The sequence below is a fragment of the Solanum verrucosum genome, unplaced genomic scaffold (assembly GCF_900185275.1).
Source record: "Solanum verrucosum unplaced genomic scaffold, falcon-dt-bn FXZP01000108.1, whole genome shotgun sequence".
Lineage (NCBI taxonomy): Eukaryota > Viridiplantae > Streptophyta > Magnoliopsida > Solanales > Solanaceae > Solanum > Solanum verrucosum.
The window spans coordinates 2761089-2776643 of record NW_026020274.1 but is presented as its reverse complement, the minus strand read 5'-3'; the positions used below and the strand labels follow the sequence as shown (position 1 = coordinate 2776643).

At 28.6% G+C, this 15555-nt stretch overlaps 1 protein-coding gene across 3 annotated transcripts in view; it reads left to right on the top strand.

Moving 5' to 3' along the window:
* The first annotated feature begins 11445 nt into the window (after window positions 1-11445).
* Window positions 11446-15555, top strand: part of LOC125833966 (extensin-1-like) — a 76251-nt gene continuing 72141 nt past the window's right edge. For 2 of the 3 annotated variants that reach the window (XM_049513141.1, XM_049513140.1), the window contains exon 1: window positions 11447-12225. In XM_049513141.1, the coding sequence (XP_049369098.1) occupies window positions 11495-12225 (731 nt within the window). In that variant the 5' untranslated portion in view covers window positions 11447-11494. Of the gene's footprint in view, window positions 12292-15555 lie in introns of all 3 variants that reach the window. The other variant, XM_049513139.1, reaches the window with a different exon arrangement.

The window sequence follows — 15555 nt, the reverse complement described above, 5'->3', positions numbered from 1 at the left end:
GTATGTGAAAAGATGTATCGTTTATTCATTAAATAATGTAAACACAAAGTATGAGTAAGTGTGTATCCATTTTCTCTGACGATATTTAGTAATTCAGAATTGAATTCTCACTAGTAAAAAAAGAAGGAAAATTAAGGTATAATTAATTTTAAAAAAATGTATCAACAAATCTCACTTTAAAGTTTCCAAAAGCAAGCAATCAAACAACCAATAAGTGATTATAAAAGGAATAAAAAAGCTTTACTAGGTAAATGAAAACAAATTTTATAAACCAAAAGGGGGTAAAGTAACAAAGAAAAAGATCTTGTTTGTTATATGATTAGTACTTCTTCCTTCTTAACTAGAGATTTCGAATTTGAAATCTTATGAGTATGACATTCCCTTTGTTAGGGAGCATTTTACCCCTCAATATAAGACTTCTCAACGTGAATTCAAATTTAATCATGCTTCAATATGAATATCAGAGATCAGACAATAAAAAAGAAGAGAAAAAGATCTTGCTTTCTAATTTATCACAAACCCCACATGCATTTAAATATTTATTTTGACCTTTCAATGTTTTTTGATTGTCTTGCATGGCATCTTCAACGCTTTTACCTACCGCAAAATAATAATACTATCCTACGTGACACAAATCTAATTGAAAAGGATTACTAGTCAAATGATGCTTTTTTTAATAGAGTATATTATTTTATTTACTTTCCCTTTTTTTGTGAGTGTATAGAGACTGATTTTCGACTATAATTCATAAATTGTTAATTCCGTGTTTAACGGTAGAAAAATGTGGAAAGGGGACATGTTACAACAATTAATTAATAACATTTCGTTATCTTTGATTTGGACTCTATTTTCTTTTTCTTTTTGTCCTTTTCTTATTTTTTAATAGCGTAATTCAATTTATTTTAATTAGTCACCAATTTTATCATATTATTCATTAGTACTAATATCATAAAATATAACCTTTAATTACCTTATAATTAGTCTAATTGCGTAAATATTATTGATAACAATAAATAATAATAACAAATTCAGTATAATTTCATATATAAAAAACTGAAAAATATTGTTGACACTATCATTAAATATAGAACTAGTATATTGTCCAATAAATTTTCAATGGTTTCATGAAAATGCTGAAGTTTTTGTGTGGGGTAGGTCAAATAGATTAATTGTGTAACTAATTATATTTTATTTAGATTAAATTAAAGTTACTTCAATTATTGAGTTTAGTCTATTCTATCTTTAGATTTAAGTAATGTTAATTCCGTGTTCCTCGGAATTTTATAATTATTGGATTTAATCAACTAATTTGTTCGTCTCTTCCTCTGTTTACTATGCAAATAAAGAAAATATTATGTGAATTGAAGTGAAAAATCAAAAACTTTATTGTTGGAAATTTCAAAAGCTTTGAAAAATCTCAAATTGATGATCGACGTTTGTCGGGGACGTTATTTTGAAGTTATGGTTGTAATTAGACTTTATTTAATAAAGATTTGATCAATTCAAATCAAATTTCGTGGTTAAAATTTGTAGATGACAACAGACATATACTATCATATATTTTTATAATATAAGATTAATATGTTATTACTTACGATAAATACATAATATTGTATAATGTTGTGTATAAGTATATAAATGCTGTTATGAAAGAAAAAAAAAAGATTATGTAAATGTAAATTGAGAATATAGCTATGTGGATGCAATGTGTTATGTTAGGCACTATATTTTCTTTAAAAAATTACCATAAAGAATATAGTCTGTTTCAACAATAAGACATTTTCCTCTTTTTTTAAACCGTTTTTAATTTAAAATTTTCATTTGACCTATTTTCTTTTAATCCATTTAACAAAAAGTAATCTTTTCTTTTTTAATAATTTTTTTTAATTCAGTCTTTTATATGACATATTTATTATCATAAGATTAATAAATATTTTAATACAATAAATATATTTTTAATATATGATTACAAAATTTAAATATATCTTTATATATTTAACTTCACATCAAATCAAAATAGATCAAATAAATTAAAACGAAAACGGAAGTGATATATAACCTGTTAAAAAAAAGAGCTAGCAAACAAAAGAGAATAGAAGATTTCTGACTAGTTGGTACAAATATTTATTTATCTAATATAAATAGTATGTCGGTAATAATTACTTATTGACTAGGTCAATGTAGGTAAGATCTGTACTTACAATAATAGATTCATATATATATTTTTAAAAACTAATGGTATCCTATAAGAAATATTAGTAATTTTATTTTTGTCGGTGATTAAGTTTATGCTAATAATCAATTGTTTTGCCAATTAAAATGTGAAATTCATTGGATGAACCAAATGAAGTCCTCCATGTAGATGGAAGTGGAGAATTGAATCACTACCGTACCGTAAAAGAAATACTTTTAGTATCAACAATTTTATTATATCTAGTGTTACAAATTTTTATAAAGATATTTATATAAAGTGTTGGTTATAAATATTAATATTATATTATTATTACAAATTTTTTATTTATTGTAGTAAATCATCTTATTCAAAGTGAAAGTTCATATAATCAATAATCAATCAACTGAGCGACTAAGATTCTCTATTCAATTATTGAAATATTTTTTAAATCGAACACAATTAAATGAAAAAAGAGGTACGTCTTTTGTTTATTATATATGTGTATCAAGGGGTGTACAAGTCAAACCATAAAGTCAAATTGAACTGACGAATCAAATCAAATCTTAAAAAAAAAAACGATTTGTGATTTGGTTTGGTTGGTTTGGCGGTTGAAAAAAAAACCCAACCACTCTTGATTTGGTTTGGTATTAAAAGAAAAAAATTCAAATCGAACCCAAACCAAAGCGACATAATATATATATATATATATATATAATTTTATTTTATTTATAGATAAAAAATATTATTTATAATCTACTTTGTTAATATATTTTTAGTTTGTTTATAGTTTTCAATGTTTATATATTTTATTTCAAATTTGGGCTTGTAAAATTTTGTAAATATTATATATATAATTTTATTTTATATATAGATAAAAAATATTATTTATAATCTACTTTATTAATAAGTATATTTTTGAGAAAATGATCAAAATAATCCTTCATGTATAGGGGTTGAATTATTTTGATCCTTTATATATACCATCTTATCCAAATAGTAAACAGTATCATTTTGATCCTATGCCTAAAAACTAACTGAAAACATAAAAAACAACTGTTAAATTTAATTGCGGGTCCCACACTCTTCTTCCTCCCTCTTTCTTACCCCATTGCTTCTCCTTCATCTTTTTTCTTTTGCCATTTCTTCTACGATTTCTGCTTCCAAAATCTCCTCATACACACAAAAGTTTCTTCAAATTTCAAAGAATATTCGTAAGGTTTTTGTTTTCTATTTATACCCGTTAAAATTTTACCATTTAATTTTAAAAATAGAATGAAAAAAATGACTTGAAAAAATTACTAATTTTGAAAAGGAAAAAACGAAAAGAAAGCTATAATCCTCCTCATAGATCGCTTCAACAAGAGAGAATAAATGGAGTCTTTTATTTGATTTACTTAGTTTACATTTGTTTTAGTGCTTGGTTTTTTTCTTCTTCTTTATGTAATGATAATGGAAGCTTCTGAAAATTTTGTTTCAATGGAGATAAAAAATGGGTGAGGTGTGTAGTATTTTTCTTATGAGGATATAAAGCAGGAGAGAAAATGACGAAAGAACGAAGTTGAGGAGACGGGTCTGCGGTGGTAATGGTGAAAGAAAGCAGATTGAGGAAGAAGGGTTTGCCATCTGTTAATTCCGTGGGATCCACTGTTAAATCTCTAACAGTTTTTTTTGGTTAGTTTTAGGGTTAAGGATTAAAATGATCCTCTTTTCATATACATTAAGGACTATTTAGATAAAGTGATATATATAAATAACTAAAATAATTCAACCCCTATACATGAAGGATCATTTTGATCATTTTCTCATATATTTTTAGTTAGTTTATAGTTTTCAATGTTTATATATTTTATTTCAAATTTGGGCTTGCAAGATTTTGTAAATATTATATATATAATTTTATTTTATTTATAGATAAAAAATATTTTTTATAATCTACTTTGTTAATATATTTTTAGTTAGTTTATAGTTTTCAATGTTTATATATTTTATTTCAAATTTGGACTTGTAAATATTTTGTAACGTATTAAGATCCGAAGTTACAATTATATTGTTATAGTTTTTTAAATTCAATGTTAACAATTTACTTTTAAAATATTTCGTTTTGTATTCAGTTTGACTGTATCCTTTAATCTTATTAATTTAACATAATGAACGTTGATATTTCAAAAAAATAATAATTTGTACTCATGTGAATTTTATCGTATTTTTGAAAATTTCTATTCATTTAACATTTCTTAAGTTTAGCTTATCACACAGATAAGTGAAAGTATATTTGATCTCTTTTTCAAACACCGTATAGTTATAAGAAATTGAAAGAACCGACTAAAATCGAAACCGAAAAAACCGATTTTGCATAATTTAATTTGATTTTTAAATTTAATAAATCGACATAATTGATTTAGATTTTTTTAAATAAAAAATCAAAATCAAAATCAAAATCAAACCTATGCTTATGGACAAATTGACAAACATTCATTGATTTCGAGGAAGATAAAGAGTACAATAATATAATTTTGAGGAAATGAAAGAAAAGGCGGAAAATACGGGTTTTGTAGGGCTAAATTAATTAACAAGCAATCTTGGTTCCATTTTGAAATTCTAAAATTGAAAAATAAAAAAATCATAATTATCATGATAATTTTAGTTGCAATAATACTATTTGTTTATTCGGAGTTGAAGACACAAACATGGTTCAATTCAAGCTTTTATTTTCAATTTTTCTTTTTTGATCTTACTCTCTCTAACACTGATGCACTTGAATTTATTAATAAAAAGAAAAGAAAATTGAAGTGCAATTATCCAACTAACAAATCTGACATTTAATTTTATTTTCTTAAAATATAAGTGCCACATAGTTTTGAATTATTTAATTCTAAAGTCAACAACAATAACATAGTCAACGAAAAATACAATTCCATAAAGTGGAGTTTGATAAGAATAGAATATACACAAGTCTTACCATTATCTTTCTGAGATAAATAGATTGTTTTCGAAAGACATTAGGTTCAAGCAAATCTAATCAGTGATAAAAAAAACAAAAAAAAACGATAGTAAATAAAAACATGATAACTAATACTCCTAATAAAACAGTACAAAGCGTAGATACAAATAACAATAATATCAAGAAGAAAGTGCAATCACCTAATAATTCTAAAGTCAAATATCAGACTAAATTATGACTAAAGTATAATTTTGAGTACGAAATTGGGGTTAGAAATAAGTAGCTATCAATATTGATTGGATGCTTGACTCGGCGAATGGAGATTGCAAAACCAATATAAAAACAATACTTAGGGCCCGTTTGACCATAGATTTCTCAAATAATATTTGGGGAAAAATTTGGCAAATAGTGTTTGTTCATACAATTTGCCATTATTTGACAAATATCCCAAATTCCCAAATACTAGTTTTTTCTAGTATTTGGGCCAAATCACATTATTTGGGATCTTTTGAAAATTAAAATTTTACGCCAAACTTTTATCTTTTACAAAAACACCCTCTATAGTAGTTGTTTGCGTTGTATTACATAGTTTTTTACGTGAACATCAAAGTAGTGATGAAATATTTCGTGGTTATGAAAGTGATGAAATGGTTGTTGATGAAAATGATGAACAATCGGCTTAGGGTAACAAAGTCATGTGTTTTGTCTACTTCACGATGTATGAAATGATGCTTGTTGCACTCACTCCAATTGTTACAACGAAGATCCAATTGACTTGTAATACAAACTTATGATTTGTTTTGATAGTTTTTAAAACTTATGGGTATAAATCATATTTTCTAAAAAAGTAAAATATATTTCCCAAATACTATGGCCAAACACATGGTGAAATTTCACCCAAATTTTCATCCAAACAATATTTGCCAAAAAAATTTGGAAATTTATGGCCAAACGCTAGCTTACTTTATTTTATTTTATGTGATATTCTTTTAATTATTTAAAAAATAATTTTATTTCTTATATTTAAAATTGTTAAAATTTTTGATATTTTATTTTACACTTACACGTAAAAGAAAAAAGAGAGCACTTTTAACATGAAAATTGACGTCAAGAATAATTTAGGTCTAATAAATGGAAGGACAATTTTAAAAGTATATGTTAGAGATATTTTTACCTTTTTTCAAAAATTAAAACACACATAAAAATTCGAATTTCTCTTAATATGAAAAAAAAAAAGTATGATCAAAATGCCGCCACATGGAAAAGGACAGTGTAGTAGTAATTTTGTGGGTCAATAAGTTGTCTAATAAATCAAGATGTGTACCCCAAATAATTTCAATCATGTCATACACCAAATTATTCATAAGTGGCATCATCTCATTTGACCAACTCACTCTAATAATCTTTTGAATTAACTTGTGGGCTAACCTTTGTTCACTACTTGGAGCCTTGGTTTCCTTGTGTGCCTTTATCATATTTTAACTTGTCCTTTTCTTAGAAATTTGTATTTTTCTCTTTTGGAGGCTAGCTCGAACGTGAAGCGTTCACTTTTAATTATTCACTCGTTCTAGATCTGGAGATGGTAGAAATGTAATGAAAAGAGCTCGCTGTTTCCCCCTCTTGAGTACTAAGCTCTTGGAACATTTTAGGCGTGAGTATCGATTTCAAACACATATATTTTATTTTATTTCGTCACTAGGTCTACTCCTATTGTCTCAACTTTCTCTAAATTACACAACAAATATGTGGTCACTTCTTTATATAGCTAGTCTTTTCACTCTCGTGTGAGTCTGCAGATTTTTTGGAGTCTATTTAACTATCAATATAATTAAGCACAAAAATTATTAATTATATAGTCTTCAAGCATTCATGGGGCCTTACAGAATCTAACAACTAATTTTTTTTGAGATTGGAACTAGCTAGCTAGAAAATTGAATATCGAATTTGGAGTAGTTTGTGTTCAACTAAAATTTGAAGCAAAAACATATTACTTACTGAAAAATTACTATGATTCGGTGTCCAATCTTTATTTTCAACTCTAAAATAAAGATATGCGAGAGATGAAAAAGGAATACGTTAGTTAAATAGAAGACTCTCATAAAAGTATAGTCCACCACTTTAGCCTTAAACTAGATTGATAGACAATAATATGACGTAGACTAGTGATTTTAGGTGCCTTGAAAGAGTACTAAACACACGCAAACATAAAATATTTGTGTGTTCGAATCTCACTAATAGCATCATAAATTTTTTGGTTCCCCCACTAACTGCAAATCACCCTAACAATTAAATGTTGCTTCATCTCTTGTTGAATTGATTGTCCTCTCTCCATTTGACAAGTCAAATTTTCAGTTATGAGCCACTATTGTTTAGAATTTTAAAATTTCAATCTTTGAAAATACATATTCTAAAAGGTCCAAATATTTTACATCATTAAAAATAAGAATTAGCGACGGACTAATTCTATAACTTTAAATAACAAGATTCATCATTAATCTTATTTAACAATAAATAATCGATAGTTATCAATTAAAATTTATAGCGATACATTAGCGACGAAATTTATTATTTCATTTTTGTTAAGGTGGAAGCTTCCTTTTATTTCAAATAGTACAATAGGCTATTGGTTAAGATGGAACTTGGAAGCTTCCTTTTATTAGATTTTGCCTTCGACAAATTACTATAAATATAAAAAAAAATGTATTATGCTTTTGAAAATTAAGGTCCTAAGCTTCCATCAATGATAGTATAGGAATCAATAATTATTATACAAGTGATATGGGATCTTTTCTTTTCTCAGAAAGTTGTTACAACCTTTTTCCTCCTCTTTTCAAGATAAATGTTTACCCTCACACAATAACACTTTAATAAACAAGAATTAACGCTAGATAAATTTTATCGCCAAATAGTAAAATACGGTGTTAATTCTATTCAGTGATGAGTTTTAATTTTTTTATTAGCTAAGAACAATTTAGCAACATAGTTTAAAGCTAATTTCAGTTTTTTTTATTTTTTATATTACCTTGTTTCTTTCCTCTCTCCTGGATAATTATTTTTTATAATAATATGATTGTGTAATACTTAAATGTATTTGCCTACCATAATTTGAACATACATGTTGTATATGTCTGGATCCTTCTGGATTCCATTTTTCCTTTTTTATTTTTGGGCTTTTGGATACCTTTTCTCAACTTTAGTCCATTGCTTAAACATGAATTTTTCTACATCTTGATCTGTACTTCCCACGATGATAACACTATAACAATAAAATATTTTATCTCAATTATTTATAGGTAATAATATAATCATTGCTATATTAAATATAAGTTTTTATAACTAAAACACTCTATATAAATGCCACTAAAAAATTTATTTAGTGATTCTGATGTAATGACATTAACTCAATTGTCGCTAAATATTTTTATAACGATATACTAAAATTCAAAAATATATCTTAGTTGAATCACATAAACTTTTTCAATATTGAGCTACAAAATATCGATCGTTGAATTTCTTGCCTTCTCTACTATAAAAAGAGAAAGAACAAATTGCTTTATTTGGTACTGAAAATGGGCCACATGTAAAGTTTTTCTCGATTCTTCTATAAGATTTAACTCTCTGAAAATGACCTAGTTAATTAAAGTGATACACATGAAAGAAATTTCCAAACTTCCCTCCAAGTCGGAACGGGAGAGATGAATCCAGAATTCTAAGTTTGTGATATTGAGTTTTAAAATTAAGTAAACTACTTTATTAGATTCCAAATGCGTTATTAATTATACATATTAAGTTGATTTTTCTTAATACAAATATAAAATTTTTGATCAAAGTAATGAAATTTTATTCGACTTTTAGCTAAAACTCTATCTCCGTCATTAGATTGGGGTGGTAGGGGGAGGCATCCAAACCTCTTTGTTGAAAAATTTACTTTACGTACATAAGATCAAATTGTTTTACCTTTTATATTTATGATATATTAATAAATATCCAATTGAATCACATAAATTTTCAATATAGAGCTATAAAAATCATTGAACATTTTGCCTTCTCTGCCAACCAAAAGGAAAGAATATTAATGGGCCACATGCGTAGTTTTTCTCTTGTCTTCTCTAGATTTAACTCTCTGAAAATGACCTAGTAAAAATGCTAAAATTCCCCCACTCCCTTCCATGTTGGGGAGTGTGGTTGGGTTAGAGATGGTAAGGGGGGCGGCTGTGGTTTGGATTGAGCTTAATCCGTAAATTTTTTTACCTGTTTCACTTTGTCATGTATAATAATTTTTTTTATTTCAATTCGTCTCATCCCACCCCGCATAGATCCGCCTCGCATGGATCCGCTCCACATAATATTTTAAATATTTTTTTAATTAAATTTGATACTAAAAATAAAAATACATAAAAATAAATTTATTTTCTCATTAAGTTGTATTAATTTAATAGATAATAACATAAAATTTTATTTTGTAGAGGTCAATTGGGAAGCATGTATGAAACCATATTACTTTTGATTGAACCATTTTTATTGACTATTTTAAATATTTTAGTAACTTTAAAGAAATGAACTATCTTAATAAATAATGTTTTATCACTCTTATAACATGTAAAAAATTAAAATTAAGTTTAAACTCACATTAAGCCGCATAGACTCGTAACCCGCTCCACCCCGCCTTAATGTTTAAAAATTCCACTTCAGCCCGCGCCGCAATCCTCCCTGCCCCGCACAACCTTAAAACCAGGGCGGATCCATGTGGTCTTCAGGGGGTTCACTCAGCAAAAAAATTACACTGTATATATAAGGTAAACTTTCTGAATTCATGAACTAGCTTAGTGATAGATCTCCTTTTAGACTGACCTCACGTTCAGGGTTAGAATCCCATTGTGGTCATTTTTATTTTTTTTACCTTCTCTTCATTTAGTTTCAGGACCAATCTTTCACAATTTTTTTAAAGAGTAGATTTAAACCAAAAATATCCAAACATGCTTATTCACACGTTTATATTGTTATTTTTCGAACCCCCTAATGAAAATCCTGAATTCGCCGCTGCTTAAAATCGTCCCGCATTGCCTAAACCCGCCCCGTCCCCTTATCATCCCTAACTTGGAATATGGCCAAGCATATATACATTTAAATTCTTTCGCTAGAAATATTGGCTCCGCCACTGACTTTGGGGTTCATGATTGAAGTCAAGTAATATATTGCTTCTTTATTTTAATTGAAAAATCACCTTGAAAATGCTTAATTTTTTTTTTTTTTTTTTTTTTTGTATATTATCACTTTTATTGATCAATTTATCACCTTAATGTAATGTACCTTTTTTTTCTCTGTTATTATAGCTTGAGCCTAGAGAAAGGACAGATTGAAAGATCACTGTCATGCTTCTTGAAGCTGTGAAGGTTATTTAAACAGTGAGAATACAAAAGAATTAATTGGTACAATTATTATTTTTTTGGGTAGGAAATTGGTACAATTATTATTTTATTGGCAGGAAATACTGGTACAATTATGTTTCTCATCAGAATGCCATAAATTCAGTAATTCTTCTTATTTTCTCCTATCCATATGTCCTATTCTTCACTAGAGGGATGAATCAAATCTTAATTTACTACTAATTAATCATGATGAAAATCAACTTTTCAACAACACAAAGATTGACACTAATCATGATGAAAGTTAACTTTATTCTATTTAACATTAATTCATGAAGCATGTGAAATTGGTACAATTATGTTTAATAGTAATTTTGTTTTTATGATGAACATAATCATATAAAACCAACAAGTTATGATGCAGAGGGGGGACTGTTTCACCTTTAATTATAGGTTTCGGGTGCAAGTCCTGGATATTGAGAAAATTCTATTTGGAGCACCACCCTTCGAATGGATCCTACAGTGCGCGATTCGAATTTAGTCAGGACTTCAATGCGAACTCAGGACACAATTGGAAAAGGAAAAAAAGAGTCATATAAAATAACAAGATGTTCTGCATTTCTGTTACTAAGATCATGGATCCACACATATTTTTAAAAGCTTAAGTACTAAACTATATACTATTAAAAAGATAGGACGAAAAAGAAGACTTTCTATCTCTTTGAATTATTGCATCACAAATAGTATAGCTGCCATAATAGTTTATTCTTTTGCTTAGCTTGCAGCCTCTATCCAACAAATAAAGTATACCAATTACTCAAGTCAAATTGAGCAGACAACATGACAAAACCAAATCAAAATGCTTTTTAACTTTTAGGTAGGTTTTAAGTATTCTATTGAGACTTACCTTAATCAATGAGATTCTTGAAAAGGGTAAATGTCTAAATGAAAGCTATATAAAGGGGTTTGAGTGAAGCTTTAAGAGGACAACAACTTCTCTTCTTTGTTTCAACTATGGGGAAAATGGCCTCTCTAGTTGCCACTCTTTTAGTTGTTTTAGTGTCACTTAGCTTAGCTTCTGAAAGCTCAGCAAATTATCAATACTCATCTCCTCCACCACCAGTGCATGTCTATCCATCACCACCCCACCATCCAGTGTATAAGTCTCCTCCACCACACCATCATCATCCCGTTTACAAGTCTCCACCACCATCTGAGAAGCCACACTACCCTCCACACACCCCAGTTTACAAGTCTCCTCCACCACACCATCACCATCCCGTTTACAAGTCTCCACCACCTCCAACTCCTATTTACAAGTCGCCACCACCACCTAAGACGCCACACTACCCTCCACACACCCCAGTTTACAAGTCACCACCACCACCAACTCCGATTTACAGGGATCCACCACCACCCAAAGAGCCACACTACCCACCACATACCCCAGTATACAAGTCTCCACCACCTCCAACTCCTGTTTACAAGTCGCCACCACCACCCAAGGACCCACACTACCCTCCACACACCCCAGTTTACAAGTCACCACCACCACCAACTCCGATTTACAGGGATCCACCACCACCCAAAGAGCCACACTACCCACCACATACCCCAGTATACAAGTCTCCACCACCAACTCCAGTGTACAAGTCGCCACCACCACCCAAGAGGCCATACCATCCTCCACCAACACCATATCATCCCACACCAGTTTATAAGTCTCCACCACCACCAACTCCAGTTTACAAGTCACCACCGAAGCCATACCATCCTACACCCGTATATAAGTCTCCACCACCACCAACTCCCGTTTACAAGTCACCACCGAAGCCATACCATCCTGCACCAGTATACAAGTCTCCACCACCCCCAACTCCCATTTACAAATCACCACCACCACCAGTGAAGCCATACCATCCTGCACCCGTATACAAGTCTCCACCCCCACCAACTCCCATTTACAAGTCCCCACCACCACCAGTGAAGCCATACTATCCCTCACCAACACCATACCACCCTACACCAGTATACAAGTCTCCACCACCCCCAACTCCCGTTTACAAGTCCCCACCACCACCACCAGTGAAGCCATACCATCCCTCACCAACACCATACCACCCTACACCAGTATACAAGTCTCCACCACCACCAACTCCCGTTTACAAGTCCCCACCACCACCAGTAAAGCCATACCATCCTTCACCAACACCATATCATCCTAAACCAATATACAAGTCTCCACCGCCACCAACTCCAGTCTACAAGTCTCCACCACCAACCCACTATGTTTACTCCTCTCCCCCTCCTCCCTACCATTACTAAGAAGTGACTTCATTATATTTGAGGTAATTAAGATGAACTTAAACCTTTAGAAACATATAACTAAAATGCAATGCAATAATAAGTTGCACAATTATTTCTTCATGCAAAACATTAATAAAAAGACTTATGTTTGTTTACTTCCTTTTTGGTTAGCTTCTTTTTTATGTTCTCATTCACAATATAATATTCTTATGCAGGAAAAGCAGAATGTACTGAAAGAAAGGCATTTTCCATTTTCAAGAGACAAATGAAAAAAGAAGAAAATTATAGTTATAGTAGTAAATAATAAGGCTTACAGAAGACGAAGTTCTTTTGTAGCTTCATGTTATGTAAGTTAGTGTCTTAGTGATATTGTTTTTGTACTCTATTTTTATATTTTACTTTTATGTCTTTGTGTACGTTTGCTCATGAGTTTCAATCTCCTTGCAAAATGCAGAGATTAATTATGAGAGGAATAAAATAAGTTATTACTACTCCTATATATGTTTTAATTTCTCATCACAATATTACGTTTGTTTTCATTTTATGTGGTGATATTTTAAGTACTAAAATAAAGTTATTTAATTTTGATGTGAACACAATTTACAATTTTTTCAAATAGAATTATTTACATCTATATATATATATTTCTATTATATAGAAGAGCCAAGTTGAGGACGACCAAGGGCAAATCTGTCATTTCCTAAATATTCTAGAATGTTTGTTTTTATGTTATGGCATCAAAAAAATGGTAATAGATTTATAATGACAATACAACCAAATATCTTTTCTTAAATGTCATGTGTATCCTAATAATGTGACATTTAATATGGACCCACATTTTCAATCACATTTTCTATATATATATATATTTTTATTTTTTTATTTTTTTTATTTTTTTTGTAGTGTGAAATTTCATTAAATCAAAAATATCTATTAAACAATGGCATTTTAGTAATTTTAATATTATTTAAGAGCAAAATAATAATTGTATAATTAATGACCAAAATGAAAATCTAGAACAATCCATACATGCCTTTACTTTTAAAATTAGCCCATAAAGATGTTTTTATAATTGTGTTAAAATGAAGAGTTTCTATTAATTAACTTTTTACAAACAATAATAAATGCTAAGCTTATTTTGACATGTTTTTGAAAGAAAATTTTGAACTAATTTAAAATAAAATGTGTTTGAATAGTTAATATTTTGTTCCTAAAAATACATTAAAGGGTTATTGCGTAAACATATTTTAATATTATGTTACATAATATGACCACTAAATTCGTATCTTGATTATTAAAATAATCTTTAAAATGACGATCAATATTTTTTAATTAATTTGAAGAAATATAAAATTACGTGACTAAAAGAATGAACAATGTTTAACTATTAAGAAATTAATGATTTGATAATGTATTCATCAAAAGATTAAAAAATATAAAATTTTCATTTCTATATAGAATATTCTCTTAATATCAAATATGATAACCTATTTAACAGGGAAAATTTGACAAGAAAAAAAATTAATATTCAAATTCTAAGGAATATTAAAATACAAACTAAAGAAAAATGAGTAGTTAAAAAATAAAGAAAAAACAAAAAATGAAAATGTCAATAGAAAAGGGCTTGAGAAATATAGAGGAAGAAAAAAACTAAAAAATAAATAATAACTTGAAAAAGAAAAACAAGTATATTAGTTATTTTGTGGGGGTAAGATTTAAGGTTTTCTTTTACAGCATGATATTTAGAGTGCAGTATCAAAAAGAATTATTAATATAATTTAGAATATAACATTATGTCAGTTGTTATCGTATTTAAAAATAAAATTGCTTTCATGATTGTTTTTATTTTTGTGGAGTTAGAAATCAATATTTTAATAAATACTTTCAATATTTAGAATATAACATTATGATAATTGTTATTGTATATAGAAATAATTGATTTCATGATTGTTTTTATTGTTCTGGAAGTTAGAAATCAAGTTTTTAATAAATACTTTCAATATTAAAACCAAAATAAATAGAAGTATTTCTATTATCGAAGACAATAATGAAATGTATCACAAAATTCACCGACAAAGCAAACTACAAACACATTATACTTAAGTTGAAGCAATAGAGATTTGAAAGGCTTTGAATCGATCTTTACGAATTGGTTGACCAATGGTTAGTATTTTATCAGATGCAAAACTTATGGTGCAAGTATTACAAAAAGAAGATGATAACATTGTAAAAAATAGATACCACTTGCGAAAATATATGAAGATCGATGAACTTTTTCAAAGATATCAACATTTTATATATTCCTCGAATGCGAAATGTTTTAACTCATAATCTAACACAATTCTCTATTTCCTTGCTGCATAGAATTTTTTGGAATTCAACTTTCTCAATTTGGGTTGTAAACGACACATTTATGTCGTATGGACATTTGAAAAAGATTATTAAGTAATATATTGAAATTGTTTACTGTAAAAAAATAGTACAAAGTATAGAAATCTCATATAATTAGAGGCTAATTACATCCTATCCCAGAAGTTTCCTCAATTACAAAAATCTCAAATTTTTCGTTGCTCTTGAATACATTCCTTGGTTGTCTAATACATTACTAATAATATATATTACTTCATGGGAGGGATGTATCCAAGAGGGGATATCTATGATCCGAGAGGGGATGAATGTATTTGATAGGGAATAAGAATATATCCGAGAGGGGATTATGATATATTAAGTTGTGAATTTATGTAATTTTTACAACAAAATATATGAAA